Source organism: Morchella sextelata (assembly GCF_020137385.1).
Source record: "Morchella sextelata strain SCLS chromosome Unknown scls_8, whole genome shotgun sequence".
Classification (NCBI taxonomy): domain Eukaryota; kingdom Fungi; phylum Ascomycota; class Pezizomycetes; order Pezizales; family Morchellaceae; genus Morchella; species Morchella sextelata.
Window position 1 is genome coordinate 1,430,645 of NW_025408623.1, and position 18,966 is coordinate 1,449,610.

Genomic DNA, 18,966 nt, shown 5'->3' on the forward strand with positions numbered 1-18,966 from the left:
CAGCGTCGAGCATCTCCCTGACATCCCTCGTAAGGACCAGAAAGCACACTCTGCTACCACCACTCTTCACAAGTTACAGTTTGTGGATTCTGGTTCCTTCTCGACAGTAACCCGAGCTCCAAGCCACCGTTAGCCACCAGTCTCTCGAGCCGCATCAAAAGACAAAGGAGAGGACAGAAAGCGACAAATATAAACAAGTAGATATGCTCTCAGGAATACTTCTTTTCAACCAGAAGGGCGAGAATCTGATCTTTCGCCAATTTCGAAATGACTGTAAGCTTCGCGCCCTATCTATGATCAGTCATTTTGAGATCGTCTTCTAACACCAAAACAATGTAGGTCGGCCAAGACTGTCTGATGTCTTCCGAATCCAGGTCATTTCGAATGCCCAAGTCCGTTCTCCAATTCTCACACTCGGGTCAACTACGTTCTCCCATGTCAAGCACGAAAACATCTACATTGTTGCTGTAACCAAGAGCAACGCCAATGCCGCATTAGTTTTCGAATTTCTGTACAGGCTGATCGCGTTAGGAAAGAGCTATTTTGGGAAATTTGACGAGGAGGCCGTGAAGAACAATTTCGTGCTGATTTATGAACTTCTCGACGGTGCGTTTATTTCCCCTCTCCTCAATTATTTGCTGGAAGAAGTGGCGGGTATGTCAAGAGTGGTGGGGTGCTTCGGCAATAGTTGGATAGGGGTTCGGACTCGGAATACTGAAACCTTACCTTATGAACAGAAATCCTGGATTTTGGGTATCCCCAGAATACCGAAACTGATACACTAAAGATGTACATCACAACCGAGGGGGTAAAGTCTGAGCGAGCAATAGTAAGTGTTAATTACTTTTAAAATTTACTCCCAGAGCGGCATAGTAACTTCAATTGTAGGAAGATTCAACACGCATCACTATGCAAGCCACCGGTGCCCTCTCGTGGCGGCGTGCGGATGTAAAATACCGCAAGAATGAAGCCTTCGTCGACGTCATCGAGGACGTGAATCTTCTCATGTCTGCCGGCGGTACCGTCCTTCGGGCAGACGTTTCGGGGCAGATCATAATGCGTGCTTACCTCTCTGGCACCCCGGAATGCAAATTTGGTCTCAATGATCGTCTTCTGCTCGACGGAGATGGACTTACCAGACCATCTGGAAATAAAAGTGGCACCAAGGCAACAAGAGCTGCTGCTGGGAGTGTGACACTTGAGGATTGCCAGTTTCATCAATGTGTAAAGCTCGGAAAATTCGATACCGATAGGATTATATCGTTCGTACCGCCTGATGGAGAGTTTGAGTTAATGAGATATCGTGCAACGGAAAATGTGAATCTGCCATTCAGGGTGCATGCTATAGTGAACGAAATTGGGAAGACGAAGGTTGAATACCAGGTCGCAATCAGGGCGAACTATGGTACTAAGCTCTTTGCCACTAATGTTGTTGTGCGTGTTCCGACACCCTTGAATACAGCTGGTATTCAAACTCGAACGAGCCAAGGAAAGGCCAAGTACGAGCCCTCAGAGAATATCATTGTTTGGAAGTAAGCATCCCTACCAAATATCACGATCTCTTCACGCTTCAGATTTCTCACAGAAATAACACAGGATTCCTCGTTTCACCGGCCAGAGCGAATATGTTCTATCCGCAGACGCTACCCTCACATCGATGACGAACCAGAAAGCATGGTCACGACCGCCATTGTCGCTCAGCTTCAGTTTGTTGATGTTTACATCCTCGGGCCTCTTGGTACGATACTTGAAAGTATTCGAGAAAAGTAATTACTCAAGCGTCAAGTGGGTTAGATATATGACAAGGGCGGGAAGCTACGAGATCAGATTTTGATGACAGGACAATTGGAGCAGAGAAGGGAGTTATTAAAAATGACCGAAAGAAACGGGGACGTGAAGGGACTGAGCTGGTATAATGGTTTTCTAATTTCATAAATGTGTTCTATTTTGTGTCATGTACTTTCTTGTTGTGTGCGAAGTGTTCAATATGGTTAAGTACATTACAGGTACTGGTTCATACATCCTCGGTTTTCCGGTGTTTGTTTAGTCTATAGATTTAGTTGGAACCTTTGTTTCGGTGGCATGATATCAAGTTGTAGCAAGGTAGACGGGGCAAGGTCGAACATATTTGCGATAGTTTCAAGCCTATATATATGTTGGGAGGGAATTATCTGCTTTTTGATGTGGGTGTTCAAGTTTGCCGAGAAACCCCAGTAGCTACATGTAGACAGGGCCCAGCTAGTCCATTTAACAAATATTACATATAGGTACATTTACACGCAGTTACAAGTCATGCGCAGCTCAGAATCTAGATTCCCACCGAAAGACATTCAAGTACACACATACTGGAGTCTTATCACTTTATATGATTGCCAACCTTAAACACTTCATATGATCATGATAGGAGGACATCATTTTAACTTTCGGGTCTCACAGGCTTTGATCCTTTTCTTTTCACAGGAATCGTAATCAAAAGTTACCTTTATATGAGTGATACTGCGTGCAAAAGCCATGGAGAGTACGCCCTTTATTGACTGGTCATTCGCGTTGTTGGAGTGATACCGAGTGACAAAACATGATCACAATCATAGTTGCTATTTATGGTATTGCACCTAATACTCTACATGTAGTTACACTTGTAATATCCATGTAACTTGCCGTGAGACGTCCTGTCTGCACCGAGACACAAACACATGCACAAGTCAAAACAATGCGACGGCCAGGTGTCGTCCATTGCGCAGAATTTCTGATTCAGCTGGTCATCATTCTCAAGGAAGGAAAACCTTATCGGCATATCAAATATTTCCCATCCATTCGCCTATTAGCCGAAAGATTGGCGATTTCCCGTCGATCGACGTGACTCGATGATCCCAGTTCACGATCCCACCCCATCCCGACCCGACAAGGGCTGTTCCGCCTTCATACCTCTTGGGGGAGTCCATGCGAGCTGGAATGTTAATAGGAGCCGATGGGTGGGACTTGTGGATGGTCTGTACAAGCGTAAGGTGGTCCAGGAAACTGGGTGGGGATGTTTTGATACCATCGTATATATGCAGGCCTTACTGGTAAGACCCGTTTTGCGCTTGGAATTCACCGCGGTGCTGGCTGAACTTTGAACTTCATAATCCGCACCTATGGTCTTCTTAGCGAGCCTGATATCTTATCATATGCATAACCTTAATTAATTAATACCGGAAGAGGACATGTGTGATATGTCTTTGATATGGAAAAGTAATTATTGACAACTCGATGAAGTAAGAACTCCATTGAGACAATAATTCTATGGTCGCATAATTGGTCCGTTCGGTCATTATATCGGTGCTTAACAATAAATCATTCCCTTCCGTTTCCATATCAATGAATGATATGATATCAGATAATATAATTGTATGTCTAGCCTTGGCAAACACCTCTGCGATCTTATCACGAAAGATAAAACAAAGGTATCAGCATATCATGTATCATTGACACGCCGGTTATGATATCGGTTTTTGGGACTAGCCCAAGCGTGTTCGAGCAACTCTCAGAATGGTGGGGCAAGAGTATATCTATTCGTCTGTTAGCTTTCACACCTATTCAGGCTGGAGTTGGCGGATTGATAAATACTAACCTGTCGTCGTGGATATATGGGGAAAAAGAAGTGGCTTCCCGTGAAAAGAGATCCTTTTGCAACACCGGAAAGCTTCGGGTTCACCTTCCATCACAGGCTGCCGGTTTTGCATAGTGGGTCGCAAATAGTCACAAGGTCCGGAAGCCAGGCGAATATCAGAAGCCATATATTCGGGTTCCGGGCAGACCATATGCAGAGCGATCCGGATTGCCCTCGGGCCGGGCCATACACCGCCGCTAAATCAAAATTCAATTTCTACTGCACATCTAGGACATCAGGTGATCCTGCCACTATCGCAAATTTCTCTCAAAATGAGTATCATTAGATCGTAAGAACTCCATACGATACGATCCATACTGAGAGTGAGGTTGGGGATGGATAAATATCGCTTGGGGTATAGTCTTTGAAACACAAAATGTATGATAGCTGCTTTTGGGAAGGACCGGTCGTTCCATTGTGCTCTATAGTGGAGTATTCCAGCGATTCGGACTCCTATAGTAAAATCAGTAGTGTATGTGGGAACAGATCCTTCTAACGTCCAAAAAAACCATCGGGGTCAGGTCTGCTTAGCGGTATGGACGACTTTTACCATCTGATTGAGATTCACTGCTACCAGAGAGCGGGAAAGGACCACCGCGATTGTATGGCGTCATCCGAGCGCGAAAGAGGGCGCTGGGTAGATGTGTTATAACTGGGCACCTCCTGATGGGCACATCTTATATGTAATGGCTTGCTCACACTGTTTGGCTAACGAAACGACAGGGTTTTACAATTGATTGGAGTATAGGAAATTAAAGGTAAAGAGGGCGGTTGTATGGTCTGGCAAAGCAGGGGTTCGTTGACGGCCTCATAGAGCAGCAATGGGTGACTTTGACGTGTGGATAAGTGGCTTTGATAGGAGGTTTGTGCACTAGGCGCCTACCCGTCACACCGAGTGACACGAGATGATCGTCATGACCCAAGCCAGTGGTTATGAGTGATAGCATGTGATTCAGAGACAAACAAAATCATACCGGAAAACATGATAAGGACAAACAACAGCCCATCACCTTGTATGCTATAAACAAAATGCATCTAAAATCTATATAACTCAGAGATGAGTGAGATGAGTATGATAAAATTTTTACTGAGACAAACACCAGTCCATCTTATCGATCATGATCGATGGCCGTCCATCTAGCTGTCGGCGCATTGAGAGCCAATCCCACGATAAAGATGGCAAATTGGTTTTTGTTTGCCGCCAGAGAACGCTGATCATGATCATGATCGTCATTACTATTGCTGCCTCATCAATTGAAATGGCTGAAGTGTGAGTAATATTCGAATATAGTCCACATCCACCAGGCCAATCAGGCCTTATCCGCGGTAGTTCGACGGCGGTTGTTACCGGCCTGCACTATGATTCGTTCTGGAACTCTAGAGAAATTTTTCTAGCTTCTCGGCATCCATTGGACTGCATGAATGATCGCCTGGAGAAGGAGCTCCCAGCCAATCTCGTGTACCTCTCATCATCAGCAAGCTTACTGGCCACTGCAGACCTCGTCGGAGATACTGTGGCCTAAAAGAAATCAGCCCAGATGCACAACAAATACAATGACCAGACCACCCCAAGTATCCACCTTGTCCTCGCAACATGAAACTGCACCCCGGAAGCAAGGTAGCATCAATACTATCATCAGCACAACAGGCCGGGACAGGTCCGCTCAATTTCAGGCGGTGAAGCAGGCAGGCCAGTAAGATCGGCCGATTCTAAATCGATACTGCCGGAGGGAGAACTCTGTCAAGTAAGTTGAAAAAAAAAATCCGCATATCTTCCAAATACTCAAAACCGAGCCTAGGGTGGGGTATGATCCAGGCCGGTCTATCGTCAGAGATGCGGACATGCAGTATAGTACTTTCATAAGTATAATCTAACACTATCGGTAACATCAAGCGATGAGCTGTATACAGGTCCACAGACGGCGTGCGCAGCCTACGACTGCCTCCTCGAGGTTGATGGCACAAGATGTTCATCACGATGGTCATGATGATGCTGACTCCACCGGGGATGAAGAATTGACGCCGTGGTTTTGTTATAACCAAGTCCTGCACGGGGGTCCAAGGATGGACCCGGGCTGGCGTTGATTGCCTTTGATCCTGTGAGGTCGTCTGTGCCGGCTTATGTACAAGGGCAAGCCGGTAGTACTGCTGCGGGGTAGAGGTCTCACAGATCGTGCTCTAGGAATTCCTTGGAAGTCAGAGCACGTGGGAGGAGAAAATCCACGGAGACGAGGAAGTGACGGATTTTGGAGATTGCGCCAGTGGTGTTATCTAACGGGGGGTGTTCGAGATACCATATCCGATGTCAAATGGAGGAGCTGGAAATCCCAACAAGACGGAAGATCTAAGCAAATATTATCCGGAAGAGATGTTGGGATCATGGGATATATAAGAAATATGTATGTTGTGTTCTTGGGCCGGCTGGTGAGTTCCCGATGGGTTCAAAGATACGAAGTTGTGCGCACCCCGTCTGCTTAATACAGATGTTTGACGTCGAGTCATATATCGATATATGTATAGGATATACACGGTATTCTCAATCCCACACAGGTCTATCCGTCATCCCGTTTCGACGCTGATTGCGCAAAAACGATATGTACCCCAAGTGCAGCATTCGATAGAGCACAGATAGACGCGTGCTTTGAAACGTGCTTTTTGATCTGAGCACCCATCATATCTATCTGTCCTCAATTCATCCCAGAGGTACGTCCATGCGATGAAATCAAGTTGTCCACCTTGTATAATTGTCATGGGTTGCCTTGGTTGCCATCTTATATGTGAGTTAAGGCTTTCGAATTTCACCTCGTCACCACAACGTCCAACCCAACAGTAGACATGGATACGAGGGGGGGAGAGGGAAGGGTGGGGGAAGCATCGCATCTTATTTCTGCGCCATTCCGAAATCCGCAGTCCCTGCCCTCAAGCTTCTTCAGGCTCTCGCGTCACCCGGCGTACCGAGAAAAAAAAAGGTTTGGGATCATGATCCATCTGCTCATCGCACTCATTACAGGTGTCTATTAGCGAGAACTCCTCAAAACAAGTTAGCCCTCTGCATCCATGGCAATGTCAAGGAAAGAAATAGAGAATTCCGAGTATAGAGTAAAGCTGTCCTCTACTCTACACACCTAGCTTTGTACTCTACCTTACTCATTCACTCACTCACTGCCTTGCTGCAAGTTTGCCTTCCTGGCTGGCATGGTCACGGTATGTACTGTATGTAGGGTACTTTCTCAGCGGATACTGAAAGAGAAGAAGCAAGAGAGAAAGACAAAAGACATGTTCTAAAGCTCGAGCCTATTCTCCAAAAACGTCATAATGTCTGTGAATAGAGTAGTATCAGTAGTAATGCTCCCCAGTTACGGTGTTGAAACCTCCGCATATGCACGTAGCACTTTTATCGGTAGGGCGGGCAAGCAAGCAAGCAACACCCATCACGGTCTTGGAACATGCAGTTCACAGTAACGAACGAATGCATATCGCTATGCCCGAGAATGACCGCGAGGAGAGTGAAAGGCTTCGCCCCTAACCTACCCGGCCTCAATCCCGGTCCCGGTAGCTGCAAACAGATGCAAAACAGTTCCAACACGGAATATTATATTAGTAGTAGTAGTAGAGTAGCAGTAACAAGCGAATAGTTCTCAACACCAACCTCATCCTTACCAGGTTTTGGGTAGGGCATTTCGGAAGTTATCGGTAGGTACAGACGTAATCGTGAGACCCTGGGCCGAAAAAAAAGAATAAAGTCGGCAGATTAGCGGCACGAAATTAATTACAAAGAAAGAAAAGAAAGAAAGCGGCACGAATAAACATAAGTGCAGTACAATATGTACTCATGTGCGTACTCTACCTATCTTCTTCACAATCATAGTCCGTGCTGGTCACAAGACCGCGTAGAGATTGTTGATAGACATGTATTTATATCTTCCGTTCACATACATACATGGGCTTTGTTCACTTCAGTGGAGGTTCATATGCTGTCCGATCACCTGGTGTTCCGGAGTTTCAATGTGGATTCTCATCTGTGACTTGTCCGCCCCCAACCGTCTAACGGGCTATGATTCCTCAGCCTACATATATGTAGTGCCGTACCATGTATATCAGTACACAAGATAGGTAATTAAGGAGGCATGTAAAACTACTTTGAGTACAACTTTGATCATTACCAACCTCATTCTAGTTCCATATTGTAAATAAGAAGGGGGGAGATGGGGGGGTAGAAGCATATTTATATACTCATGTATGATTGAAACCAGAACAGGACAATGATGACAGAGAAAAGGGTTGGCAATAATAGCCCAAGGGTAACATATAACTAATACAATTGCTTCGAAAAGAAAATGATTTGCAACAATAAATAAAAAAATAAAAAAAAAGGTGCCTCGGAAAAATATCCTGTCTGGTATCCAATCCAACCAACCCCTGTCTCGCCCAATCTTGACATCACTCATGTTAAAACGTCCATGTCCAACCAACAAAAAAAACTGAAAACAAAGACACAAAAAAAATGCGAAGCCATTAGCCAAACGGGCTAAGTGAAAAAAACGACTTCCAACTCCTCAAATTCCCTTGGTCGAAACGTATCCCATAAAAAACGTAAAACGTCAAAAAACGGTCCCAGCACAAAAACAGTACCTCAAAAAATGAAAATAATAGGTAAAACCCATGCGAGAAAATATGCATGCAACCCATGCTTCAAACCAATTGAAATTCAATCCGGAAAAAAGCGAGAGGCAGGGGAAAAAGACAGTGTGAGTAATCCAAAAAAAAATAAAAAAAAATAAAAGGAAAGGAACCAAAAGTTTAGGCGTCAAGAATGGTCCCTGGATTAGGCGACGTCGTAATCTCGTTCGCCCTCAGCATCTGCATCACCGACTTCGCCTTGTTCGTTGCTACCCCCTGCGCCTTGGGGATCTTGTAAATGGCCACGTTGGTTGGGCAGTTGATACATCTGTTGATCATGAGCCAATGGAACAGAATTAGGTATTGGCAAATGGTCCCGTGCTCCAGGGTGTGAAACAAATGGGAAAGCGGGGGAAACATGGGAGGATGGTCGGTGATAGGAGGGTCTTACATGAGGCTGGTGTGGCATTGGTGGATATCCATACATCCCCTCTAAGCTCTCTTGGTAAATCGGATGCGATGGATAGTTTCCCTGCTGTGGGACCCCTCCACCATAAATGTTTGGCTGATTATACCGTTCCGGATCTTGAGCCATTGCAGGATGGTTAAGGTAATCTTGCCCAGCGGGAATCTGAGGTTGCTGCTGGGGGGGAACCTGTTGTTGAGGCTGCTGCTGCTGTGGTGGTTGCTGTGGAGGTTGCTGTGGTTGTTGTTGTTGATGACTTGCACCACCTCCGGACCGTTTGGTATGCGATGCTTCCTCCCGTGGGACAATATCAATAAGGAAATCAAACATGTCGCTCTTCGCCAATGCCGACGCAATATCGGAACGTTGCAGGGTACGGCGTTTATTCTCCTCGGCGTGGATCCAGGCGCGCATTGTGAGTTCCGTGATGAATATGTCACACCCTTTTGCAAAAAGTATAGGTGCCTCTGCGGAAATCATCTTGACCTCTGGATCTGCCTTCATGACTTTCTTTATCCTTGCCAATGGCAATTGATGAAGCTTGTAATCATGTTCTTCATTTTCTAATTGATTTATGGTCTGTTGCCAGTACGTTGTAAGGATATCGCGGTAATGACCGTGCAAACCTTGAGAAACCTGCGAATCCATCAATATTTTGCTCAAATGTGATGGAGGGAGAAGTCGGTAATGGTGAGAAGGATGGAGTTAGAATACATTTGCGAATGCGCCGCTGTATATATCTGGAGCTGGCACTGATGAAGATGCTACGAGCGCCGCGCTGGCTCCATACTGTTGAATCCATCCCGAACCGGAAGTCAGCATTCTGCGCGCAACACATCATCCATCACCTGGGGGGTCGAGATAAAAATCCAGATAATTCTTAAAAAAGAATCGAAACGGGGTGATTGTTTCAAAAGGAAAGGTAGACTGACATGGCCCATCACGGAGATGTCGTAAGGAGGGACATTGGGCTGCTGGTGTTGCGACTGCGAAGGATCGTGCCTTGAGCCCGCAGAGGGGAATTGCGGATCCATTCTATTCTATCGACAAAACAATGAACGCTGTTGGAACAATAGTAAGAAGGCACTTTGGATTGAATGATACTCTAGTGGCGCGAGGGTGAATGGCGGGACGAATGGCGGAAGAAATAGATGAAACTGGGGAAGAAGCGGAAAGTTCGAAGATTATGTATGTATTCCAGAGTACGACGAGTAGTAGTAGTCTATGTAAGTAGTATGCTTATGCCGTTGGGGACGTAAAAACACACACACACACACACAACCACACACACAACCAAGCAACTGCAGCAGCGAAACACAAGACTGTGACGTGAGAGACCGGGGGGATGTAGGTCGGGGGGGCCGGGAGGGAGTGGCCTTGTGCTTTGGTGCTTTGATATTAACTGGGGTTGTGGTAATAAAATGGGGTCCAGTTAGTGGGGGAGGGTGACAACTATTGGTGGTTGTGCTGCACAGGAAGAGACTTGGGACTACACTTGATGGCGCAGGACAGATTTCTGGGCAGGACGAGTGACGAACCAGGTTGGCCGACAACGTCGACCAACAAAAAACTGTGACTGGGTAAAGGTAAAAATTGAATGGATGGATGGATAGGTGCTCTATGTGGATGCGGAGGAGCTGGCGAGGCAGGAGTTGCAGAAACAGCAGCAGCAGCAGGAAGCAGCAGCAGGCAAGCGCACACCCCACTGACTGGTTCACTGGTAAAAACGGTGGGCGTGTAGAACATTTCCTGGGCCCTTCTCAATATCTAATTCTTCTTCCCGTTTTGTCTTCCTTTACCAGTCTATCTCCCATTCTCAATTATCGTCTTTCCGTTATTGTAGGCACATATTCTAACTCGTAGCTATCACTGCTGCTCGGCCTCAATGCCTCTCTCGTTACTCTGACGCTGTCGCTCGGTCTCTCACTCGATCTCGTCTGCTTCTCGCGGCAGGAATGAGGTGTCGCTGCAGAAAGCGCACGCGCTAGCTCATGTGCGGTTAGTTCATCTGCGGTTTCCTCTCAGCCTCAGAATCTGCCTAGCCACCGCCCATCATCACACAAACACATCCCCACGCGGTTTTCAGCCTCATGCCCCTCGGGCGGTGAAACGTTCAGCCACACCTCGGTTTTTTTTTTTCTTCAAATCTTTTTACCGACTGTCCATGCCCAGACATTTCTTGACTGCTTTTTTCTTTTTCGTCCTTCCCCTTCACTCTCTCAAATTTTCCTCTCGTGTTGGTATCTTTTCTCTTTCTTCTCTTCTCCCACTCCTACCCCGCAATGCCAACAGAAGAACCCCTTGAACTCTTACAAACAGCAGTAGGAGCAGAGAAAGGGAGAAACATCCATGACGTGGTCAAGGCTTCCACCGTCTCTCTTTCCTCGCCGTCTGGTGGTGTGGTAGAAGGTGATGACGCCGAATTGTCGGATGAAACCATCAACCGCCTTCTCCGCGAGGCCGAGGAAAGAATGAGAGTCTCGTCTGCACTCTTGAATTCATCCACAGTCGTTAACAAAATCTCTATGACGAAGTATGCACATCCCTTCCTTTAATCACACCTTTTCCTTTCGAATTATCTTTTTCCCCTGTGTGTGTGGGAGGCAGTGTGCCCCGCCATGCATTATTTGGTTGTTTCCCTTAAATAAACTACTGCGGGCTGATACGTGTACCTGCACTAGATTCCCTAAGCTCGACCCTGGCTCTGCTTTGGCAAACGCACCCATCAAATCCCAGGGTTCTGTTTCTAGAATATCGGATCCTTCTATGCTGGTATCCTCATCTGATCGCGAGCTGGCGGACACCTCAGCAGCTGCAGGGGGGATTTCGCGTGTGGATCGGGCTGCATCCAAGAAGAAGACCAAAGAAGTTTGTCGCCTTTTTCTTACTTCCATTGATTTTTACTTTCACCCCTATGTTTCGGATTTGCCTATGAGGAAAAATTCCCATTTAGACCCTGAGCGAAATCAGGCCCCGTCTTGGGTGCCTGTCTTGCACATCCTGATGTCTTTTACATCATAGTTACTCTGAGGCTCCCCTCCGAAACACCTGTTTTGCTTTTGTTTTCGCGTCCTATCGCATCTCTTCGGAGATTTTTGTTCAATGAGGACTAACAAAATGCCAGGATAAGGAAAAAACTGCCGGAGCAAACTGGTTCGATATGCCAAGGACAGACTTGACTCCACAGCTCAAGCGAGACCTACAGCTCATCAAGATGCGTAATGTCTTAGACCCGCACCGTCATTACAAAAAGGATAATTCTGCTCTTCCAGAGTATTCTCAGGTCGGAACGATCATTGAGGGCAACACGGAGTTCTTTTCCTCGAGGATCACTAAGAAGGACAGAAAACGGACCATTGCAGAGGAAATCATGGCTGATGAAGGGAACCGCAAAAGGTTCAAAAAAAAGTACGAAGAGATCACAAGCAGCAAAAGGAGCGGCAAGAAAGAGTTTTACAGAAAGCTCCTTGCGCAGAGGGGCAGCTCGAAAATTTAATATGCGCTCCTCTTTTTACTGCATATCCACTATACTTAATATCTTCATTGCTTTACTGTATATTACTAGGGATCCGGAGTTTGGGCGATAATATAAGTTGCAGTTTTTTTGTGGGAATATTTAAATTGATAGTTAGCTCAGCTTGCTTTGTTTGTTATCTTATCTTTGATCCTTGTGATTCTCTCGGTAGAGATATGTAGATGACTTAGGTACCCGGCCATCGATGTGGTCGCTGTCAATGACAATGTCATTATCAAGGGTCTCCCGGCTAAAAATATGACATGTGCCGCCCACATGGGATCGTTCTACTGCCAGCGTCAGGGACCGATTAGATCTGGTCTGTGCACGATTACAACATCACTCAGTATTCCTACACAGCCGATCACCGTCATAGATATTATTATTTCTTACCCACTGGACCAGGGTATAAGCTCATCCCCCACCTATCAAAAAATTCAACGTAGTTTACGCAGACAGGTAGCCAGGTAGTTATTGTTCTAGAATATTTATGCGTTCCTGCCAGCTTTACAAATTGTCGTATGTAAAAACAGCTGGAGGATCATAGGGCCTAAGGGCAGAACCCAAGGCAGAATCGACCACCCAAACGCGATATACAATTATAAGAAGGAAGCGGTTTGAGACAACAGCAGGGTTTACGTATGCCAGGCATGGGAGCTATGGCGAAGAGGAAAATATTGGGATCGAGATATGTTTGGAGTAATCAATGGCCCTTGACAAAACTTCTTGTAGAAAATGTGGGTTCAATTGAGTTCTTTAAGGGTCAGTAATATTGTAAGTAGCAATAGGGTTAGGGGGTTAATATTTACTTGGCATTGTATTTAGCTAAGCCTAGTTGGTATTCGTACAAGTAATAGCTACTACATGTATTTACCTATGATAGGGAAACGCCGCTGAACGACAACGTTTTCCCACCGGTAGGTCGCATAGCAACGGGCGGGAAACATAAAAAGCGAGATTATCTCAGCTGTTATCGATGAAACCAGCTAGCTGTAAAAACTCGTGCAAAAACAGACTGGAGTACACATGGGACCGTGCAGGAGTTTGTATTGGGATTCTGGGTGGTGATTAATGTACTCAACCTCACTGATAGTTTAGGTAATATTGCAATCAAAAGAGAGGGACCCTACTCACTCATGGTCTTTTATTCTCTTTAGTCTAAGGTAAATATCTGGCGTGATCTTGACTGACAGAGTTCCCGGTCAAAATTATGATTTGCATTTTGATATGCTGTGCATGTGGACAGCAACGCCAGCCAGCTAAAAGTACTTACGATGCAGTCTCTCAAAGATACCCAATATATAACTGAAATAAATGCATTTACAGTAGATGAGAATTTTAGATAGAAGGTTCCATGATGCGCCCTTGATAATCAAAGGTAGCTTTGCAGTTACAAAAATGAAGGATGAATATCTGGACTCGTATATTTGAGTCCAGCTGGGCTCTTATAGCTATAATGAAAACCCCGCGGCACACCATAGTCTCCTTACCTCCTCCATACTGCTGACTCTCACCGAGCCATCATTATACTCCGAAGACTCTATGTGGACAGCAATAAAAGTTTCGTTTAATATCAAATATCTCTTGGAACATTAGGGAGAGACACGAGGCTTCACCGGCTATATATATACTAACCTATAGCCCAGATAATTCCGGCTGACAATCTCAAAAATTTACAGCTCCTCCAGAGAAAGGGTCAGGTGAATATATCATGTGAACGCTGAATTGATATCATAAGGGGGCCTCGCAGTAGTTTCTGAAGCTATTACAGTTATCTTCTTTTATAGCTATATAGAGACGGCATCACCTTAATCTCATCAAATTTTAGGTGGAAACATGATTTGGATTGATCACGAAATTTATAATTTGTTGCACATCTACGGGAGGTATGCATGGGGCACTGTCGTTAATGTGTATCACCTATAAAGATCAATATAGCACCGAATTGCCGCTATATTCGGGGATACTCGGGTTGAATAGAAGATAGGTCCCACGGCATTCGTGAATAACCTCTTTGGTTTCATACGAATAAGATTGCGACATGCTATTTAGAATCGGAGTTTAGCGAAAAAGCTGGCGGTGCCGGTTAACCATACATAAGTTCAAATAACTGTGTTCAAGACATTCGCCAAACAAGGATACTGCAACAGAGTCAATTGAGTGAAACATGCATATATGCCCAAGGAGCTTGAATCCGCTTCCCACAGATTTAACCGTTTACCAAACATGGTAGAATAAAGACATATAAGGACGCAGATGAATGTTTATCTAACTAAGATTGTATATTCTGTTTCTAGCAATGTCTATTCAGAGGAGGCTCGAAACAGGGTGTCCGGTAACAAAGTTGCATGTAGGTACTGATTCTGGTTTTAGAAACAGCTAGGGTAGTAGTTAGACTCCGTTTACTTATTTCGGCACATGCATATGTCGGCCAAGACCGAATCCTGGCGTTTAGTAGCTGAAGATCTGCATAGTCGGCAATCTTTACGAGTAATGCACAAATGATCGTGAGAAAACGAGCGGGATGTCTAGTAAATCAGTCAATCCTTTGCGGTATTTTGATGGCTAGGTGCGGGGAAGATGTTGGTTTGTTCATCGCGATCGTACCAAGCTAGCTGAGTAGGTACCTAGGGGGCGATCATAAACCATCCGCATTGCATCAAATTGATCTCCCACGATGTTTATCTGCAGGTTCTCATAAGTTTGGAGTTCCTCAGTTTAAGTTCAGGTAGCCATTTGGATCGGTAGATATTTGCTCATGTGGCCACGGCAACTAGCTCTAGGTACCTCTAGTTCCGCCTGCAAAGATGATTGTAAAGGGAAATCTTTTAGGACACATCTCACAATGTCATGATACTAGGCTTGGAAAGATTGCCGAATGCCCTAAATATTTGGTGCGGGGTTTAAGGTTTCACCCAGGGCTTAGTATGTTTCGCTACATGCCACCGAGCCTGAAATTTGTATTTAAAGGGCCTAAATTCTCAAGTCGAGTCTAAGTAGTTTCAATAACCAGAACTACTCGAATCAGTAATCATGTCTGGAGGAACTGCTACTTCGCCTGTACGTTTGATTATATGTGTTGACGGGACCTGGGATACGTCTGAGGGCTCTTACGATGCAATTAAAGGCATGTACCCAAACTTCTAGTCATTGGTCGTGATGTTGTTGGTAAATGCTAATTTCTATCCTTAACTATATTTATAGGTGCTTTAAGCGGGGCTGCGGACAATGTAAAGTCAATCAATGATATGGTAAAAAGTGGAGCCGTTGGGGACACATCTGGCAAGACTTATGACCAGGTAGGAAACAGGATATATTATATTCTTCGGTATATATACGAATTTGATAAACTAATTTGAGTATCCCAATAATTTCAGCGTGCACATTATTTTCAGGGAGTTGGGACCGAGGAGAGTGCCAGGCCGGCCAACGTCGATTACCCTGGAATGCACTTGGTTGTAAGAGCAACTTCCACCTTCCAAGGAGCAACTGGAGAAGGTATCCATCGAATTAACCCCCTCTGAAGTATTTACTCGGGACAAAAACTTAACCAACGGATATATAGGCTACCTGGATATCCTCAAAAAGGCTTACAAGGTGAGCTAGATCCTAGAAGATGTAACTGTCTTGGAAATAAATATCTGATATGCAAACCTAGGTCTGCTGTTCAGAGCTACAACAGTGGGAGAATGATGAGATATTTATGTTTGGTTTCAGTCGTGGAGCTTGTAAGAAAGCAAAAAAAGCCAAAGCCTTGGTATAAACAAGACGAAATCTGACGGCCTGCTTCACAGTTATTGTCCGTGCACTTGCATCCTTCCTACAATATGTTGGAGTGATTAAACCAGAACATATGAAAACGGATGCGGATTTTGATACTCGGTTTTATGATCTCATAAGAAAGTATTATGAACTTACAAAAAAGGCGCAGTTCTTAGGTCGGGTAAGTAGTACCTTGAATCCGCGTTTTATGAATATTTGAGTTGTATTTTTCCTTCGTTCACTAACATGAGCATGAATATATATATAGTCTGATCGTCCTAAAGATTTGACGTAAGCAAAATACAAATATCGACATTTTTCTTCCATGAATCTTAACTCACTTAAGTTATAAAGATCTTACTGCCAACCATCCCCTCGCGTTCGGTTTATTGGAGTTTTCGATACCGTCAAAGCCGTATTTCAACTTCCAGTCCACAACACGCTTAAGAACGGTGTCCCAATAATCGATTTCGAGCAAGATGCACCTCACCTCGTCGGCCATTTCCGGCATGCACTAGCACTGAATGAGGGAAGACCTCTTTTTAGCCCAACCCTTTGGAAATCTGATGTGAAGTTGGCAGACAGCAGTTATGAAGAAGCCTGGTTTTTAGGTTTTCATCATGATATTGGTGGAGGCTCTGAGCGTCAAGGTTTAGGCCTGTGGCCCTTGCAATGGATGTTGCGCGCTGCAATGGACAAAGGATTGGTACTCGACACCGAGAAGGAACGATATAACGTTCTTTTCTCGGGAGAGGGGAATGTCTTTGAGTCAGCCCATGCCTCAGATATGGCAATGAAGATGACAGACATGATACACTATCATACATCTAAGGCCGGTGAGATGTTTAAGCTGTATCTGAATGAATCTAGCTGGGGGCTTTTGGACACGCCTCGAAATTACCTAGAATATCTCACAAAAGCGCCGTATGTCCAACACACCAAGGCCAGAGTGTTTTTACACCCGTCAACATACTTGGTCTTTGACATCAGTTTGTCCCTTCGCATTCAACTCTACGAGTGGAGGTTCTTCCGCAATTTTATCCGCGATAGGCACTTGGTAATTCCAGAGAATGTGTTGCCATGGTGGGAAAACCAAACGGTAGAAAGTATTCTGAAAGAAGCTTCATCTGTTAAGCACATGCGCCTTTTAATTTATGGTCGGCCGGCAATTGGAAAATCCTCTCTTATCAGCAGAACCTTTGGAAAGTGGGTCAAGTCAGACCCTAGTTCGGGAGCAGCGCCAGTGGCTGGAGCAGTGGTAAGAATTCTCTTGATCTCTAAGGCCATACATCCATGCTTATAGTCTATTAGGTTTCGGAGATTGATAAATCGATTTGTTCGGACATTGGGACGCCAATATTGATTCCCGAAAACGACCTGGTTCGTGTGCATTACTCAGATGGCTTTGGGCCTGGTGGCAGCGACAGTTTTGAAGTTGTCGATCAGTTCTTGACCCAGTACCGGGGGAGAACAAATCCAGAGGATAAGCTTCATGCTATCTGGTAAGTAGACCATTTCCATATAAAAGTCGATTCAAGAGTTTATCTCACATATAAAATATTTAGGTACTGTATCGATTGCACTGAGGACGAAACCAATGCTTCGGAGAAAGCATTCTTCAATTTGGACTTTGGAAAGATTCCAGTAGTTGTCGTTTTAATGAAAGAAGAAGAGTTGAAAACCAAGATTCGCAAAGAATTGTCTGGAAGGCGTGCAGCCGACGAGAAGCAGGTTGAGGAACGCTTTAACCAAATAATTGAGAAGAAAAAAGCAGAACTGGCGAAACTCTCTCCTCGGAGCTGGGTATCTATTGGAAGCAGTAAGTTTTTGACCTAGACTTTTCATGATTGATATCAATATCTAAAATCCGTTTTGCAGGTGTCAACACAATCAAGACACTTCTTTCAGAAACATCTCGAAACCTTGTCGATACAGCTGCTCAGCTCACTCAACTCAAAGCCCAGAGAGTTTCAGTTAAACCCAAGGTTGCTCTGGCTACCGCTGAAAGTATTCGCGCCTATGCGATTTGGAAAAAGTCTAAGTTTGATGGAGAAAAGATCGACTTTCTCCGCGATGCCAAAGATGAGCCAAAACTCTTTCGACTGCTCATGAGGCCCGTTCTTGATAGCTTTAATATGCGTTTCCCCGGCGATGATGTTCTGATTCAGTCCCTACTCAGTAAATCGTGGCGGGACCTTGACAGTTACCCAGCAAACTTGTGGGATAAGGACATCCCGGGTGACCTGATTTTAATGTGTATGCTTGATACCATCATTATTATGGCTCGTGCTTTCAACCATACCCAGATCCGTCAACCGTTGGGTGCAATTGCTCAACCCTTGAATACAGTTGCTCTCCAGCTTGCCTGTACGTGGTATACACTTGCCACCCTTAACAAACAGAAAGCGATGCATTCGAGGATCAAATCTATGCTCTCCGAGAAAGACTGGTCGCCAAAGGACATCTCAATGGGAAGCCTGCAGATGAAAGTGATAGAAGCTGTTGAGGTTGGATTAGAGAGCGCCGAAACATTTTTGGAGGATGTAGGAACTGGAGCACTCGATGGCGTTAAAAAGGTTGTCGGAGGGATTGGATCTCGCCTTCCTATCTTTTCATAAGTTGTCCTGGAATTTTTTGTTGGCTATTGAGATCGCTTTGTTTAATTTATTCCTTATTTTGCACTGAATTGATAACACTATGCTATCTTATGACCTTTATTGGCCGAACCTGAGATGATGTCTGTAGACCCCAAAAAAACAATTGAAAAAAGACTATCACAGGTTACCACATATAGTCATTTAGATAGTTATACCTTTGTAATGGTTTCATCCATAACAATACTCCTTCTATTATTACTACGAAGTCTGCCTGTATGGCATTGGTATACTGCACGGATAACTCCCCAATGGGAAGAAATAGTGATAAGTTCTGTATTGCACTACTCGACTAACTTGT

General features: G+C 44.9%; 4 protein-coding genes across 4 annotated transcripts; 3 read left to right on the forward strand and 1 right to left on the reverse strand.

The window, feature by feature from the left end:
- Positions 1–203: 203 nt before the first annotated feature.
- On the forward strand, positions 204–1,834 carry H6S33_012583 (uncharacterized protein; the record flags this gene model as incomplete). Its single annotated transcript, XM_044843950.1, has 5 exons — positions 204–273; positions 340–654; positions 738–829; positions 889–1,532; positions 1,597–1,834. The coding sequence occupies 5 exons, from the start codon at positions 204–206 to the stop codon at positions 1,832–1,834; spliced, it is 1,359 nt and encodes a 452-aa protein (XP_044695232.1).
- A 6,640-nt stretch (positions 1,835–8,474) lies between these two features.
- Positions 8,475–9,769, reverse strand: H6S33_012584 (uncharacterized protein; the record flags this gene model as incomplete). Its single annotated transcript, XM_044843951.1, has 3 exons — positions 8,475–9,371; positions 9,450–9,524; positions 9,668–9,769. 3 exons carry the CDS (start codon positions 9,767–9,769, stop codon positions 8,475–8,477), a joined length of 1,074 nt encoding a protein of 357 aa, XP_044695233.1.
- A 1,248-nt stretch (positions 9,770–11,017) lies between these two features.
- H6S33_012585 (uncharacterized protein) lies at positions 11,018–12,231 on the forward strand (the record flags this gene model as incomplete). Its single annotated transcript, XM_044843952.1, has 3 exons — positions 11,018–11,268; positions 11,417–11,603; positions 11,860–12,231. 3 exons carry the CDS (start codon positions 11,018–11,020, stop codon positions 12,229–12,231), a joined length of 810 nt encoding a protein of 269 aa, XP_044695234.1.
- A 3,051-nt stretch (positions 12,232–15,282) lies between these two features.
- Positions 15,283–18,629, forward strand: H6S33_012586 (uncharacterized protein; the record flags this gene model as incomplete). The annotated part of the gene is made up of 11 exons (XM_044843953.1): positions 15,283–15,376; positions 15,454–15,548; positions 15,645–15,747; positions 15,815–15,846; positions 15,908–15,977; positions 16,044–16,192; positions 16,280–16,302; positions 16,366–17,269; positions 17,323–17,513; positions 17,577–17,830; positions 17,890–18,629. 11 exons carry the CDS (start codon positions 15,283–15,285, stop codon positions 18,627–18,629), a joined length of 2,655 nt encoding a protein of 884 aa, XP_044695235.1.
- Positions 18,630–18,966: the final 337 nt, after the last annotated feature.